Here is a 15,265-nt window from a genome sequence, read left to right as displayed (position 1 = left end):
TTCAATGTTTGAAATAAAACACTTCTTGATGTGAAAAAAACATCGTTAATGGTGCTATAGATAGTTAATTGATCTCATTTTCTGAGGCAGAAATGTAGCAGCCTGCCTACATAGTAACATTGTTAATGTTCCTATTAGTTAACTGTTCCCATTCTCAGTCAATTCCCCCAGGAGCATAAAAACCTGTAAAAGTTTTAAGGCTTCTTTACATTGCCAGAGTAATGTAGAAGAGCCTTATTATAAATGACAGTAAGGAAATCCTCAGCTAAGATGATTATGTGCTCTCTCACTTTTTTCCTGTGCCAAAAGTGGCGCAATGGGGTTAGATTACAGGTCAGAATTTATTTTACTTACCCATTAAAAATAAAAGACTTTGAGGGCAAATAAAACATTTATCAAGCAGTCAATATAATGTTAGGACAATCACAACCAAGCACTTTCTGAAGTACCTAGCCAAGTCCTTTTGAAGTTACCAAAGGGCAAAGGGATGTTCGTCCTTTCGCACGACATGAACGGCCTTCACATCATGCATCAAAAACAGCTACACCAGCTGCTCAAGCTAGAGAATTCCCTACAAAACTGCATGCGGATAGGGACAAATTATTTTGCACATTCTGCAATGTTGTTCTCAATCATGACTGACTGACTGTAATTGTGTTTAATTTTCCATAATACACATTTGGAAAAATAAAATATGCAGAATTTTCAAATGTTGTGTACAGAATTTTTTTTTTTTATGTAGAATTTTTATTTTTTTGGAGCAGAATTCTCCGAGGAGTAAACCAGTCACAGAGCCCTCCATGGTTCTAGGTTCTTTTCTAGTTCATAACATGTCATCAGTGAAAACCATGCTCCATGGAGCCTCTTCCCCTAATTTCTTAGGTCAAGGAGTCCATTACAATCAAATGGAAATGGGTTTAAGGCTGATCCTTGATGCAAACATACCCTCACAGCAAATGACTCCCTGTAGCCACAGCTGCTTCTCACTATTGTTGTGCTACCCTCATGTGTGTCCATGATAGTCTGAACACGTTTCCAGCAGAGAGCATGAGTGCAGGCACCACAATAACAATTCTCTAGGAACTCTGTCATAAGTCTGCTCTAAATCCAAAACCACTAAGTGCAATTCCTTGAGTTTCTCCCTATACTTCTCCTACGATATTCAGGTGCAAACACTGCATCCACTGACAACATTCCTGGCATAAACCCAAACTGGTTGTCAGTTCGTCGATGCTCCAGTTCCTCATGAAATCTTTCCTCGATAATTCTTTCCAGCCATTTCCATTGTGCGACTCGTTAACTTGATGGGTCAGTAATTGCTACATTCTTGCACATTTCCTTTACGCTTGAAGGTAGATATCAATGTGCTTTTCCCCTACTCAGGCATTTTTCCAGTTGAGAATGAAGCTGAAAAAGTTAACCACCACTCCCTCACGGACTAATACTTTAATGCCTCAAATGGCGAACTGTCAGGTCTTGCTGCTTTCCCACATTTCATCATCTTTAGCACTTCAGCATCATCTCCACCATGGTAATAGGTCTTATGAGGCTGGTGCTTGCTCATACTTCCCCTCAATGGTTTCTTCGCATTTTCTTCACTGAGCAGTTTCTCATAAAAGCATTGCCATGTCCTAATGATCCCACCTTCCTACACCAGTACTTCTCCATTTTCATCTTTGACCCACTTCACAGCTCAAGTGCTCTGTGCTTCTTTACCTAATCTATATATTTATTTTACCCCTTCCTTCTTTAGTAGTCTTGCATATAAAAGGCTTCAAATGCCTGACCCTTACTTTCCACAGCCACTCTTTTTACTATTTTCTTTACTAGCTTGTATTCTTCGTAACTTTCCACTGTTCTTTCGGTCATTACGTAAACCCTTTTTCCTCCTTCATTACTGCCTCCATTACATAGTTGGCACCAGCACCACATTTCAATGCCATGAAATTACCCTCCTTCTGCTGGCAACAAGCAGCTTGTGCCCTTTCTGTAACATGTTTGGATATTTCTCCCCAAGCCTAGGTGGTATCATCATGGTCAGTCATTGTCCAATCTCCATGGCACCTCTTCCTTAAATCTCAGACTGACTTTCCTATCCACAAGCCTCCACCACTTCAGCCTTTGTTCCGCAGCTCTTTTGTTTCCCCACTAGCCTTTCACCCAAAAGTCCATTACAAGCAATCTATGCTGCTCCACAATCTTAGCTCCTAGTATCACTTTACAGTCCGACATTTTTTAGATCTCTTCTTCTTGTCAGAAAATAATTGATCTGGAACCTCTTGGCATTGCTCTTGTATGTAATTAAATGTTCCTCCCTCTTTACAATGTATATATTGGCAACAATCAGGCCATGGGGCTCTGGCTGACTAAGATATCCTCACCAGCTTCATTTTTGGTTCCAAAGCCTCATTCTCTGTGACAATCGCCGTAGCCCTCACTGTGTTCTCCCTACTTTTGTATTACTTACATTAATTGGTGAAACAGAGGCACTTACCATCTGACCATTAGCCCATGCTCCATGAAGTTTTTCAGGTTAGGAAGAGTTTGCCTTAGGTCTGGAGTACCCAATCCATGTTGATATCTAAGCTACAAAGAAAGAATTGTTAGAATTAGTAGGGCTTGCTGAGCACTAAACTGTATTTCAAAGGTGGGAGAATAAAAAGCTGCATAGTAAATTTATTAGCTTTGCAAATTAGAACTGAAGGATAACCAATCAATTCAAAATGGGGAAAAGGGAGAATAATAAATATGCTCTCCTTTAGTTAGGAATATTTTAAATGTAAACTGAATCCCCACAATATTGGATAAAATAATCAGTTCATCTGATCATTAATCCTTGTTACATACTCGAACTACTTTGTTTTCTGCATACAGCATGAATGTGCTCTCCATGTAAAATAGACTGATAAAACATGGGCTGGGGCTTATATTTCAGTAGTGCATTCCTACCTTCGTAGCTTTAAAAAAGCAGATAGTTTGAGAATACCCATGTGTAAACAATGAAAATAATTCTATGCTAAATAGTATGAGATATAATTTTGGTATAGCGTATTAGAAATTACCCCAGCATCAACAGTTTTTGATAGTTAACCCTGTCGGTAATTCCCCCACACGTGCCACTTAAATGACTCCTTGTGATCTATTTATAATCAACAAAATTAGGTAAGGCTATATTGTGTCTATTTCACTGCAGACGCACTACCTACTAGTTCTGTCAAACCTGGCATCACAAATAGAGATACAACGTAGTTTAAAGTAATAAAAAAGGGGGAAAAGCGTGTTTCCTGACAGCTCAACTAAAGATTACTTGATCAAAGTATAACTCACATGTGTGTGTCAACTGATCAAAGAGGCTCACACGGTTACGTGCACTATTTCTTATCAAATTGTGAAATGCTTCAATCCTCTCTCTCTGATAAATGAGAAACTGAAGCATAAACTTAATTTAGCTAGCATAATGTCAGTGACTAGAAAATACTAACTATCCACTTGGAAAATTATTAGTCATCCTGAAACTAAAAATCAGGTTCTTTTAAGATTAGTGCCTTTGGATTATGAAAGACCATTAGGGTCTTAATCAAGTTTGCATTTGTAGAAACTACCTTCAGTTATACAAATTAAGTTGAGTAGTTCATTTGTTAACACAACAGTGGGGAATTGGGGGAGAGGGAAGGGGAGTTTGAGAGGCTGCAAGAATATTTTAGACAATGAACTCTGAGTGGACAATGCTGGGTAAATCTAAATATGTAACCTACATGCCATAATCCAATTAATCTACTACCTGGGTATCTGGTCTTGAACAGCCTCTATCAGAAGAAAAAATCTGTCACTTCATAACACACTAAATGCCTTATTACACAATAGATACAATATTTTTAAAATTACACTGTTAAGTATTTGTGCTTATTAAACTGTTAAACACTACTCTGCACAGCATTTTGCTATAGCAGTTTCCTAGAAGTTCATACCCAAAATTTGTTCCTACATTCTAAACCTTCAGGGAGGCTTCTGGAGTCAAATTTATCCTCCTGCCCTGGATTATACTAGGAAAGACATCTCTAAAATTAAACTTTTAGAACACAATCTGTTGGAATAAGCCAGTCTCAGTCTGATAAATGATGTTTACATTTAATGAACATTGCCATAAGTGGGATTCAAAGTCATTAAAAAAACCCTGCATTTCTGAGAAATAACTGCTTTACACCTGCACATAGGCACTGATTCAGTAAGGTATTTAAGCATGCAAGTAAGCCTCACTGAAGTCAAAGACATTCCTCACATATTTAAAGTTACACACCTGCTTAAATATCTTGTTGAACTGGGGCGTAAATGAATATACCTTGGGAAACCATGGAGATTGAGTATGCTCAAATCAGCAAATAATTCTTATTTGATAGTTTTCTTTTTTTAAAATACAATTTTTGTTCTTAAAAAAAATCTTGGCACTGAGAATTATTTCTATTGTCATCTGCGCTTAAGAAGGAAAAAATTGCTTTGGAAAAAATAAATTCCAAATACTGGATTGCGTGACAGGAGGCCACTTAATGCAGAGTTTATTATTTCCATATGGACATGAAATTATATACTATGGTGGGCTGTGACGCATACCTTCCACTCCAGTGACAGAACCTGGATTAAAACAACCATACAATGTAAATTACCAAATGATCCACACTCTCCTGGTAGGATTACACTGGATTTGGCTAAACAAAGAACTAGCTTGGAGCAAAAGAAAACATTAAACTAAAAAAAAAAATGCTAATGTCATTACATTTGGACCTTACTATCACAGCCAAATGTTTGCAAAATACCCAAATTTTTAAGTCACTCTTAAATTCTAAGGTTTCATAACATAAAAAGGACAGGATTAAGGGATTTTTTCCCTTTAAGGCAGGCATGCACCCATTTTGAATAGTCAGGATCAGAAGACTGTAGATAAAAAAGACTCTCCAAAATTAAATATGGACAACAGCACTCTTTCTAACTCAATTTTATATCAGGTTAATTCATAAATGCCACGGAACAGTCTTCCAGTTGGACCCATGTTAAAAATTTGGCCTTTTCTTATGCAGATATGCTGTACTGCAAACTCCATGCGGGATTAATATCTGCCATACTACAGTACAGAGCCTTAGCAAGACATCTGATGGAGCAAATTTCATTATTTCTAGTGTAGTTCAATATGTAGACTCTTTTACCCTTAGATATTTATGGTCAATATTGCAGAAGATTAACTGAAGTTACATCTGGCAAGTGTCACTATACTTGTGGACTTTCAATCCTACTTAAATTTCTTTAGTTAGGAATACCATCAGAAGTATAGCTTGCATAATTGCTTTTACCATCTTGCAGAAGGTATGCAATGACCACATGGCTGCTTTGAAATTATGGTATCTATTAGAATCATGTTATTTCTTTGTATCTACATATATAACTTCTGTCAGTGGTTTAGGAGTATTAAAAATATAAATTAAATATTTGTGACCTATAAGAATAACTATAGGAATCATTTGCTGATTTTAAAACCAATTTGAACTTGTGGGACCCTATACATTGTAACAAAATTTGACACAGTCAGCTCTTTATCTTTAGGAAGTGGTACACTGCTTGAAATAAGCATGCAGCAGAAAACAGGTCTTGCTAGAACAAGTCTTCCTTTCTAGTCCATCTGAATAATTCATGGTCTTTGAAATGTGTTAAGGTAAATATGAAGTATAGCTGTTAAATATTATTTTGGCTACTTTAGGTTTTGTGATAACTCAAGCATTAACTCCTGGCAAGAATTCTTCTAGATGTCATTATTTAAAAAGTTGGCCTCAGTGAAGGATTCAGTGCGTCCTTTTACATTCCAAGATATACCAGAACAATTTTTTCATCTTTTATATATCTCCCTTCCTGTAGATTTCCTCTTGCAGTTTTTACAACCTCATAATTTGCATGTGGCCCAGTATGCAAACAGGCCTACATTGTGAGGCATACACAAATGGCCAGACAGGGATAGGGGTCTTTCCTCCTGCCTGAATGGAACATTTCCAAGGAATGTCACCTTCTGGTGACCTGCCCTAACTCCAACACCTAATTTTCAGTATAGATATGTAACTATTTCAATGCAAGGACAAAGGACATACAAAAGGGAATAAAAAGGAAAAATCTAACAAACATCTTAGATTTCGGTATACTACAGCAAGTAGTATTGGGAATAAATGGGAAGAACTAGAAATGGTCTGAAATAAAACAGGATGCAATTCAATAAAGGACTAATGCACAGTACCACACTTATGAAGGAATAATCAACTGCATAAATACAAAATGGGAAATTACTTCCTAGGAGGATTTACTGCAGAAAAAAGATCGGCGGGGGGAGGGGGGGTTTAGGGATGGGAGGGGCGGTTTATAGAGGATTAAAAACAAAGCATCAGTCAACAATGTAACACTGATGCAAAAAAAGCGAACTTCATTCTGGGATGTATTCACAGCAGCATTCTGAACAAGACATACGTAGAAATTCCTCCACTCTACTCAGAACTGATTAGGCCTCAGCTGAAGGGGTTGTGTCCAGTTCTAGGCACCACACTTCGGGAAAGATGTGGACAAACTGGAGAAAGTCCAGAGGAGAGCAACTAAAATGATTAAAGAGCTAGAAAACATGACCTCTGAGGAAAAATTGAAAAACTGGGTTTGTTTATTCTGGATAAAAGACTGAGGGGGGACAACAGTCTTCAAGAACATAAAAGGTTGTTCCAAAGGGGAGGATGATAAATTGTTCCCCTTAACCACTGAAAACAAGAGAAGTAGTAATGGTCTTTAATTGCTGCAAGGGTGATTTAGGTTAGACATTAGAAAAGCTTCCCAATTGTCAGGGTATTTAAGCACTAGAAAAAGTTACCTGGGGAGGCTGTGGAATCTCCATCACTAGAGGTTTGAAAGAACAGGTTAGCTAAACACCTATAAATCAAGATAATACTTAGTCCTGCCTCCATGCAGGGGACTGCACTAGGTGGCCTACTGAGGTCCTTTCTAGTCCTACATTTCTATGATTTAAGATTATCTGTACATATATCTGATTATGAGGACCAGTGGGTTACTGGCTCTTGATAGCAACCTTACATGCCACCCTTTGTTGAACTATTATGCATATATCTGACACAAAGGATCCTTGTATAACCCTGTGCCCTCTGTCAGTTGGGACCAAGGAGTCCATGGGCCACACCAACTTACGTATAAACTCCATAAAATCCATCTCCTGTACTCTTGTCTAGATTGCAAGAACAGAGCAAGGGGTAATATTTGTTTTTACTAAAGGAAAGGAATCAAGTTAGTAAGGAAAGGAACTAAATTTCAGTTGTGAACCAACAACCCAGCATGATGCAGAGAGGTAGTGATGAGGTACTGTTTTTTCCAGAGGAGATATAAAAAAAATGTAGTCCTAATCACTTGTGGCAATTTAAGATCCACAATCCTTTCATAAGAGGAGGAGTGATATTCAGAGCATCCTAGGAATTACCAATCTGGCTAAATTCCTTTTATAGTTTGTGACTTAATGGAGGAAGGTTCTTTCTGAAAGTTAAGGAAAGTTCTAGTGTTGTGTGACAAGTCACGTGACAAGTGTATGAATATTTTAATGTAAGTAAACCTAAAGAATTTATAAATACAGAATAAAATTAATAAAAATAGGTAAACAAGTATATAGTATTTTACAGCTCCAGAGAAATGTACAACCATTAACTAATCAAACTTCAAGCAGAGAGCAAGGAAAGTGATGATAAAATCCACAGAAGTAGGGTACATTTTCATGCAATTTATCGAAGCAATAAAAAGAAATGCAAAAGTATAACATGTCAATCAGTATTTAGTTTTCCTGGGTCCTGGAGATCTTATACCAAAATTTTTACTCTTAGCATTTTCCTAACAAAATCAAGAATCAAAGTGACCGATTAAAAATACACGCTTGTGAATGCCCCATGTTTTTGTAAAGAAATGAGCTTTCTACTATACCTGCTATGTCAGTAAATTAGGGCTTTGCCTGACCAGCAGGGGAAGAGAACTTGCTACTAAAGGACTCACCATTAGTAACACTGAAATGTTTAAATCTAGAAATCCAAGTGCCTTAGGCCTTGTCTATACTAGAAAAGGTTTGCCAGCACAGCTATACCAGCAAACTACTTTTGTTGGCATAGCTTAGACCAGTTCCCCAAACAAAGTAAGCAATACCAACACATTTTTGCCAATATAACTACATCTACAGTAGAAAATTTGCCAGTACATTAATGTCACTTAGGGATCTGATTATTTTTATGAATTTACTAAACCACCAAGTTTCTCGAGTAGAACAGTCCTTAGTTTCTTGGTCTCTCCCAAATAATCAGGATCTAAGCCATCTAAGGTTTTGTGAGGTGTTGGCAGGTCTTTACGGCCCTTGAATCCTGAGGATTTTGTTTTCATTTTAATCTTAAATATTCACAGGTATGCAAGCAGTGAGGCTGATGACTGCCTGTTTCTGGGGTCAGATTTACTACAGTGTACAGGACCAGTACGAGGGGCCTAGACCCTTAATTCCTATTTAAGTGCTTTTTGCAATGGGATGAATTCCACCCGCTGATCTTCCTCTCTTATGGTATTTGCTGACTCTTAGCTTTGAACTTAAAATCTTCTCAGCCGAAGTATAAATTTAAGGGTGTTCATTTGGTAAACAAACAAAAAGACCACTAATCTTTCCTGAAGCTTGATCAATTCCCTCTAAACCATGGGTGGACAAACTATGGCCCATGGGCCACATCTGGCCTGTTGGACCTTTTAAGCCAGACCTTGAGCTACCACCAGGGGCTTGCCCCGCTCTGCGCTCCAGCCGGCGAGCGGGGTCCGGGCCTTTCCGTGCACGTGCCAGAAGTACCAGAATGTTCTCCCTCCGGCTCCTATGGGTAAGGGCAGCCAGGACAAGGCGGCTCCGCACACAGCCCCCCCCCCCCCAAGTGACGCCCCCCCCCAAGTGATCACTGGCTGGGAACCGTGCCCAATGGGAGCTGCAGGGACGGTGGCTGTGGATGGGGTGGCACGCAGAGCCACTTGGCACCGTGCCTCCACGTAGGAGCCAGAGGGGGGACATGCCACTGCTTCCAGTAATTGCTGCCGGGAGCCTGCACCTCTGAACCCCACTCACCCATGCCCTAACCCCCTGCCCCAGCCCTGATCTGTACTCCAAACCCCTTGGTCCCAGCCCGGAGCACCCTCCTGCACCGCAAACCCCTCATCCACAGCCCCAATCCAGAGCCTGCACCCCCAGCCGGAACCCTCACCCCACCCCCCGCACCCCAATCCCCTGACCCAGTCTGAAGCCTCCTGCCACACCCTGAACTCATTTTTGGCCCCACCACAGAGCGCTCACCCCCTCCTGCACCCCAATCGCCAATCTCATGAGCATTCGTGGGCTGCCGTACAATTTCTGCCGTACAGAATTGGCCTGCCGTACAATTTCTGTACACAGATGTGGCCCTCAGGCCAAAAAGTTTGCCCACCCCTGCTCTAAACTCTTTAATTCTAAATTAAACACCACTACCATACTTATTTGACTAAGTACTTGTGAATGGTGTAGCAAGCTGAAATGGACAGAAGTGTCCTATGTCATAAACCATACTGACTACATTGACCCAGAAGTATTCTTTGTTGCTATGCAACGCACAAAGAAAAATAGCAATACAATTAATACGCGATTGTTTTGCTGCACTTCAGACCAAGACGAAATGGATCTTTGGTATTGAACCTGATCCACAGAAACACAACTACACCATAGCAGAGAGTTCCAGATGAAGATACTTGCTAAGCCATTTCCATAGAGACACTACTGCTTGCTCTTGATATTCTTTATTGTAGTACCAACTTCCGTTATGGTACAGTTTAACAGAAGAAATTAAGAGTGCATAGAAGGGTTTTTGTACATGCAATGGGTTTAAGACTGAATGGGGCGTGGATCCAATCCAACCAAAGGGTCAGCAGCAAAATAAAATCCTTCCCCACCTCCCAAATTTTGGGAGATCTGTCAAATTAAATCCAGGACAGTTTTTAGGTATGTCTTATTGTATCAAAGGGCTGTTTTCTATTCCCCATGGAAAACTACATGATCTATTTCTGTATGGACATCTTTAGGCAATTACACAGAAAAGTGCTTTAAATGTTGCAACTAGTACTAGATGATAATTACATGAACATAAAACAAGACTACAGCTAGTCACAGGGATCATCAGAAAAAAAGGCTCTTCAATTATTTGAATTTTTCTTTGTTGCTGTTATTAAATTCTCACCCCTTCAGCTGAAGTAGTAAAGCCATTAGTTATGTCACTACATATTTAGTCCTATTTCCCAACTTGGTCTTCCCTTTATTAAGGCAATTTAATGAGGTTCTTCCTTACAACATGCCATAACCCAGCCTCAAATACTGAAAAATAAAATCCCAATGTAAAAACCTCAGTGAAAATAAAAACAACACAGCACTGCCATTTGAAAAAACCCAAATAGAGGTTAAATGCTTTCAGAAAGTAAGTTATTGAGACCCTGTAATACAAGCAGGCTATGCCACTGGAGTTTTAAAGAGAGATACATATGGAGATAGTGACTGGTAGGTCCAAAGAAAGCATCAAGGAAGGCAAAAAGATAGAGCAGGAGCACGCAGGAAGGGGCACAATGAAGTGTGAGGCATGGGTGAAGCGAAGGAAGGAAAGAGACAGAAGTAACAGTAGGGATGAGTGAATTTGTGCAGTCCTGACAGCTGTATTGAACTTCCAGCTATCAAAGACTTCATTGCTACCACCAAAAGTTGCCCATTCCAACAGGGTTTCCCTCTTCCCGTTATATTTGGACAAGAATGAGTAGAAACTGGCCATTTGTTTTAGGATGCGAGGTAAATTTGTCCCCACTGTGACCTCCTGGGGGTGGGGGGGCGTGCCCCACAATTTGGAGACCACTGCAGCAAAATGTCCCACTGATAATGAAAGAGCATTACTGAATTGTGAAGTCTCCATCTCCTAAATTCTACCACTTAAAATTTATAAACAACTATAACCCTAGCCAAGATGGGGGCCCACTGTGCTAGGTACTACGTGTACACAGTGAAACAGCCCCTTCCACTATCTGTCAAATCCCTCCTTAAAACTCCCCTTTACAATGAGGCCCTAAACAAAACACAGAACAGGTAGTTACTGAGACCACTACATGTCATGGTGATCAATACTGTCCCATTGTTTCCTTGTACTTCCCTGTCCCTTAGGCCAATCTGTTGCCTTATATTTAGATTGTAAACTCTCTGGAGCAAGGACCGTCTTTGTTCTGTTTATGCAACGGGTAGCACAATGGGCCCTGGTCTATGACTGGGTTGCCTAGATAATACTGCAATGCAAACAAATCATCTAAATAGACAAAACAAAGGATGATAGGGGAACAGGCAAGGAGATTAATTTACTTGCTCAAGGTCACACAGTAGGTCAGTGGCAGAACTCATTCCAATTCAATGCCCAATCCACCAATCATACCTCCCCCCACATGGTTTTTAACTACTAAAATATATATTAACTCTTTAAGGTAACAGCAGAGTCATTCCCTGAACCAAGAAAGTACATTTAGAAGAGAACTGGGATTTGTACAGAACCTTTCAATTCCAGAGTATTCCGAAGTATCTAACTCTGGCAAGTAACTAACTCTGGTTAACAAGTATAAATTGTAAACTTATGAAAATTAGAGGTTTTTGCCATTTTATTTTCTAATTATTTTGCTTTCTCTTCACTTCCTCAAATTGCATCAGTTGTTTTTGGCCCAGTGATGTTTAAACATCTCAGCACTAGATGACAGAGTTTCAACAAAATAATCTTGAGGAAATAAGGAAAAAATACATTAGTTGTATAGGCAGAAAATCAGTACAGGGCAAACTGAAGTCTCAGGGGAAAAAACAGACTACTAAACAAGATAGTCTAACTTTACAAAATATTTTCATCCCAGAGCATCTTTGCAGACAGAAGGAGCAATATTGCATCACCATTTTGTTCCTGTCCATGGCTTGTTCCTCCACTAAGCCCAGTCTGGTCATGTCCCTGCATACAATGTTCTGCCATTTGGGTACAAATGACCTTGGTTGTGTTTGCATCTTCTCTTGCACTTTATCGTGCTTGTCTTCTGCAGTGTCCCCACCGTCATAACGTTTGCAATAGTACCCTAATTTCACATCGCATTCTCCTTAGTCTTAAAATCATTCCATTTTACACCTTCCATCTTTTGAAGAGCTCATTTATACTGTCTCTAGCTTTCAGATGTCTGTTCCTTTTAGTGCAGCTACTTCCAGACTACTGAGTAAGACTGTTGGAACACTAGTGTGATTAATTTTCATTTTGGTATCAAACAATGTTTTTAATCAGTCCACAATTTTGTCAATTTCTGTGCAGCTCTTGTGGCTAAGGCACATCTCCTTTTAAACTTGCTTTGATGGCACCATTAACACGGATCAAGATTCCAAAATATACAACAGATTCTACTTGTTCTACACTGCTGCTGCATTTCAACATTATCTGTTGTCCCTTTTCCAGGATGCAACCACTTCATCTTCTTGGCATTTCACTATCCATCCAAGTTGGCCACACCAATTTTCTAAGGTAGCAAAGAGTATCATTAATTCAGCCATATCTACCAGTTGTACTATGTTATCTACATAAGCAAAGCCATGCTCTCCAACTTGCCTAATATTTTTAATGTCCAGTTTAAGAACACGATGAAAAGCAATGATTCCATGTCCCTTGTCTTACACCAAACTGACCTGACCAGTCACTTAAATTTTCCACCAATTCTTATGGCACTGAAGGGGTCTTTATACAAAGCTTTTATAATTGCAATTATCTTACCCGGCTGACAACTCTTTAGAACTCTGATGGGTAAATGGTTTACCCGAGTACAACAGCAAGACAGTAAATGTGACTCATTGCAGGCTTACACTTCTATAATTATCCACTACATATTACATCGTTTTCCTCTTTTATATTCTGAATTTACTTTACTTTGTATTAGCTTACGTAAAGACTCAATCTTGGTATTTCTGTTTCTTTATGGAGACCTTCTGTGGATTCCAAGACTGGCTGGCTAGAAGAATTAGACTTTTGAACGGTCCTCTGTACTTCTGGGAAATATGTTGTTGTCACACTTGAAAGAATAGCTTGTATTATACGGAGGACACTGCCACTTTTGAAAAACGGGTACACAGAATGAATGACAATTTAAGTGCACAGGAAGCTGAGACAGTTTCAACATAGAACATCAGAATGGTAAACACTGGGATGATTAATAGGATATTATAGAAAACATTAATTAAGTTCAGCAAGAAGTATGTCGTGGCTGGGTTAGTACATACTTAGCTGAGAGTTCAGTTGATTGCTGCCACTCTGTATTTATCTGTTTGTTGTTTCTTCAAAATTTATTTATTGTTTTAGGTCCCCCTGCAGTATACTAATTTGTTCTCTTTATTCTAGGATGTGTAGAAACATTTTTCCAAACACAGACAGGACAGCTAGATTCACATTACCACATGGCTTAAATTTCTTAAAGCCATAATTTAGACTGAAAACTTGCAACTTTTTTTCCTAATCTGTAAGAAGAGTAGACATTTTTAGATACTAAACAAATGTCAGAGTTAAAGTTTAACAATTAACATATGCAGCACTTTCCCCTATAACAGTATTTATCTCGATTTTAAAGAGCGTTGTTCATTCTCTGGGCATGTTAATGTAAGTATTAATAGACTTATACCAGCAATTGCAACTGCATAGCTCAATTGTAGTTCTCAAGTATGTTCAGATAAATGATCATCTGAATCTCTTGTTGGTACACACGAATTGGAGAAAATAAACATGTTCCACAAATTTAAAAATGTGAAAGCTGAGAAAGAGAGGCAGAAAATGTTCTCTGAATGAATTCTACAGAGTTGGTAAGAAGCCAGCCATTTATAAGGGTTTCTGATATAATAAATACTGGGATACCAAAAAAAAATAAAATAAAAAAAATTAAAATGGCAGAGTTAGGTGTTTTACAAGATCCTGGTTCTCTTTTCTTAGTATGAAAGAGTGTTGGTCACGATTTGGATGACTAAGCAACGCAATAATCAAAATAGAAAGTGGTGTTATAACGCCTGCTGCTATATAAACAACCTTGGGGAATCAGTGAAATTACGCCTGTTGCTATATAAACAATCCTCTGTGTTTATATCTTTTGTGGGGAAATTATAAAACTTCAGATTATTTGCTCACTAGCATGTTGCCTGCCTATATTTTATTAAAGAGAGACAAGGTGAGTGAGGTAATATCTTTTATTGGACCAACTTCTGCTGGTAAAAAGTTTTCAAGCTACAGAGAGATCTTCAAGTCTGTTCTGAGAAAAATACAAGTTTGAGTAAAAAAAACCCACCATGAAAACCCATCCCTGGTATGCTTTTAGAAAGGACATAACCAGAAAGACAAGAGCTGAATGAAGAGTTGTGGAAACAAATCAAGGATTGCCTCCATTTCTGTGGCAGTTCCTTGAACACTGAATAAACTACATGTACATAAAACCATTTCCCCTCTTTATAAAAAAAAACTTGTTAGCTTGGATCTTAAGGTGACAGCCCTACCTCCCCATATCCACTGGATCTGACTACTATGAATCTCTCTGAAAGCCACCTTGAAGTGCAGGTTTTTGATCTGCAATTTAGTTGTGAATTTAGAGCTCATAAAACAGGCACTTGATTGACAGCCCTGGAGACTAAAGCCCTCCATTGAGCCACAGAGCGAGGTACTAGCCTAGCGCAGGGTGCCTCATGCTGAGCTGCTGGCGTTCTGACCGCTGACCTGCAACAACCACCCAAAAGCGTTCCATCAGAACTCTGAAAGGACAGTAATGCATACAGCATACAACAATCAAAGCAGCCACCTTTGATACTGTTTTACTCACAGAACAGTTCACTGCTGTAATTGACCTAATTCAGTTTCTCTAACAATGAAGCTTAGATTCTTTGTTTTCTTTAGAATGCACTGATAGCCTGTGAAAGGTGCCCAGCTGTGAGCTCTAGAAACTGATGTTTTTGAAGTGTACAGAAAGGGAAATAGATACTGCAAATTTCCCCATATTGCCTCACCTGGTATGTAACAAATAGAGGCCAAGAGATAGTTCAATAACTGGTCTCTTCACTGAGATTGTCAGGGTTCGAATTGGGGACAACTGTGGCTGGTGGTTTCTGTATCTCCTCCTCCCATTTAGAATTCAG

The 15,265-nt window shown here is 39.1% G+C and overlaps 1 protein-coding gene across 5 annotated transcripts in view; it reads right to left on the bottom strand.

The window, feature by feature from the left end:
* The window catches only part of UVRAG (UV radiation resistance associated), a 163,360-nt gene that overhangs the window by 29,623 nt on the left and 118,472 nt on the right, over positions 1–15,265 (bottom strand). For all 5 annotated transcript variants that reach the window (XM_073335049.1, XM_073335056.2, XM_073335058.1 and 2 more), the window contains one exon: positions 2,495–2,586. In XM_073335049.1, the coding sequence (XP_073191150.1) occupies positions 2,495–2,586 (92 nt within the window). The remainder of the gene's footprint in view (positions 1–2,494; positions 2,587–15,265) is intronic.

Source organism: Lepidochelys kempii, chromosome 1 (assembly GCF_965140285.1).
Source record: "Lepidochelys kempii isolate rLepKem1 chromosome 1, rLepKem1.hap1, whole genome shotgun sequence".
Lineage (NCBI taxonomy): Eukaryota > Metazoa > Chordata > Testudines > Cheloniidae > Lepidochelys > Lepidochelys kempii.
This window is presented reverse-complemented; position numbering and strand designations above follow the sequence as displayed.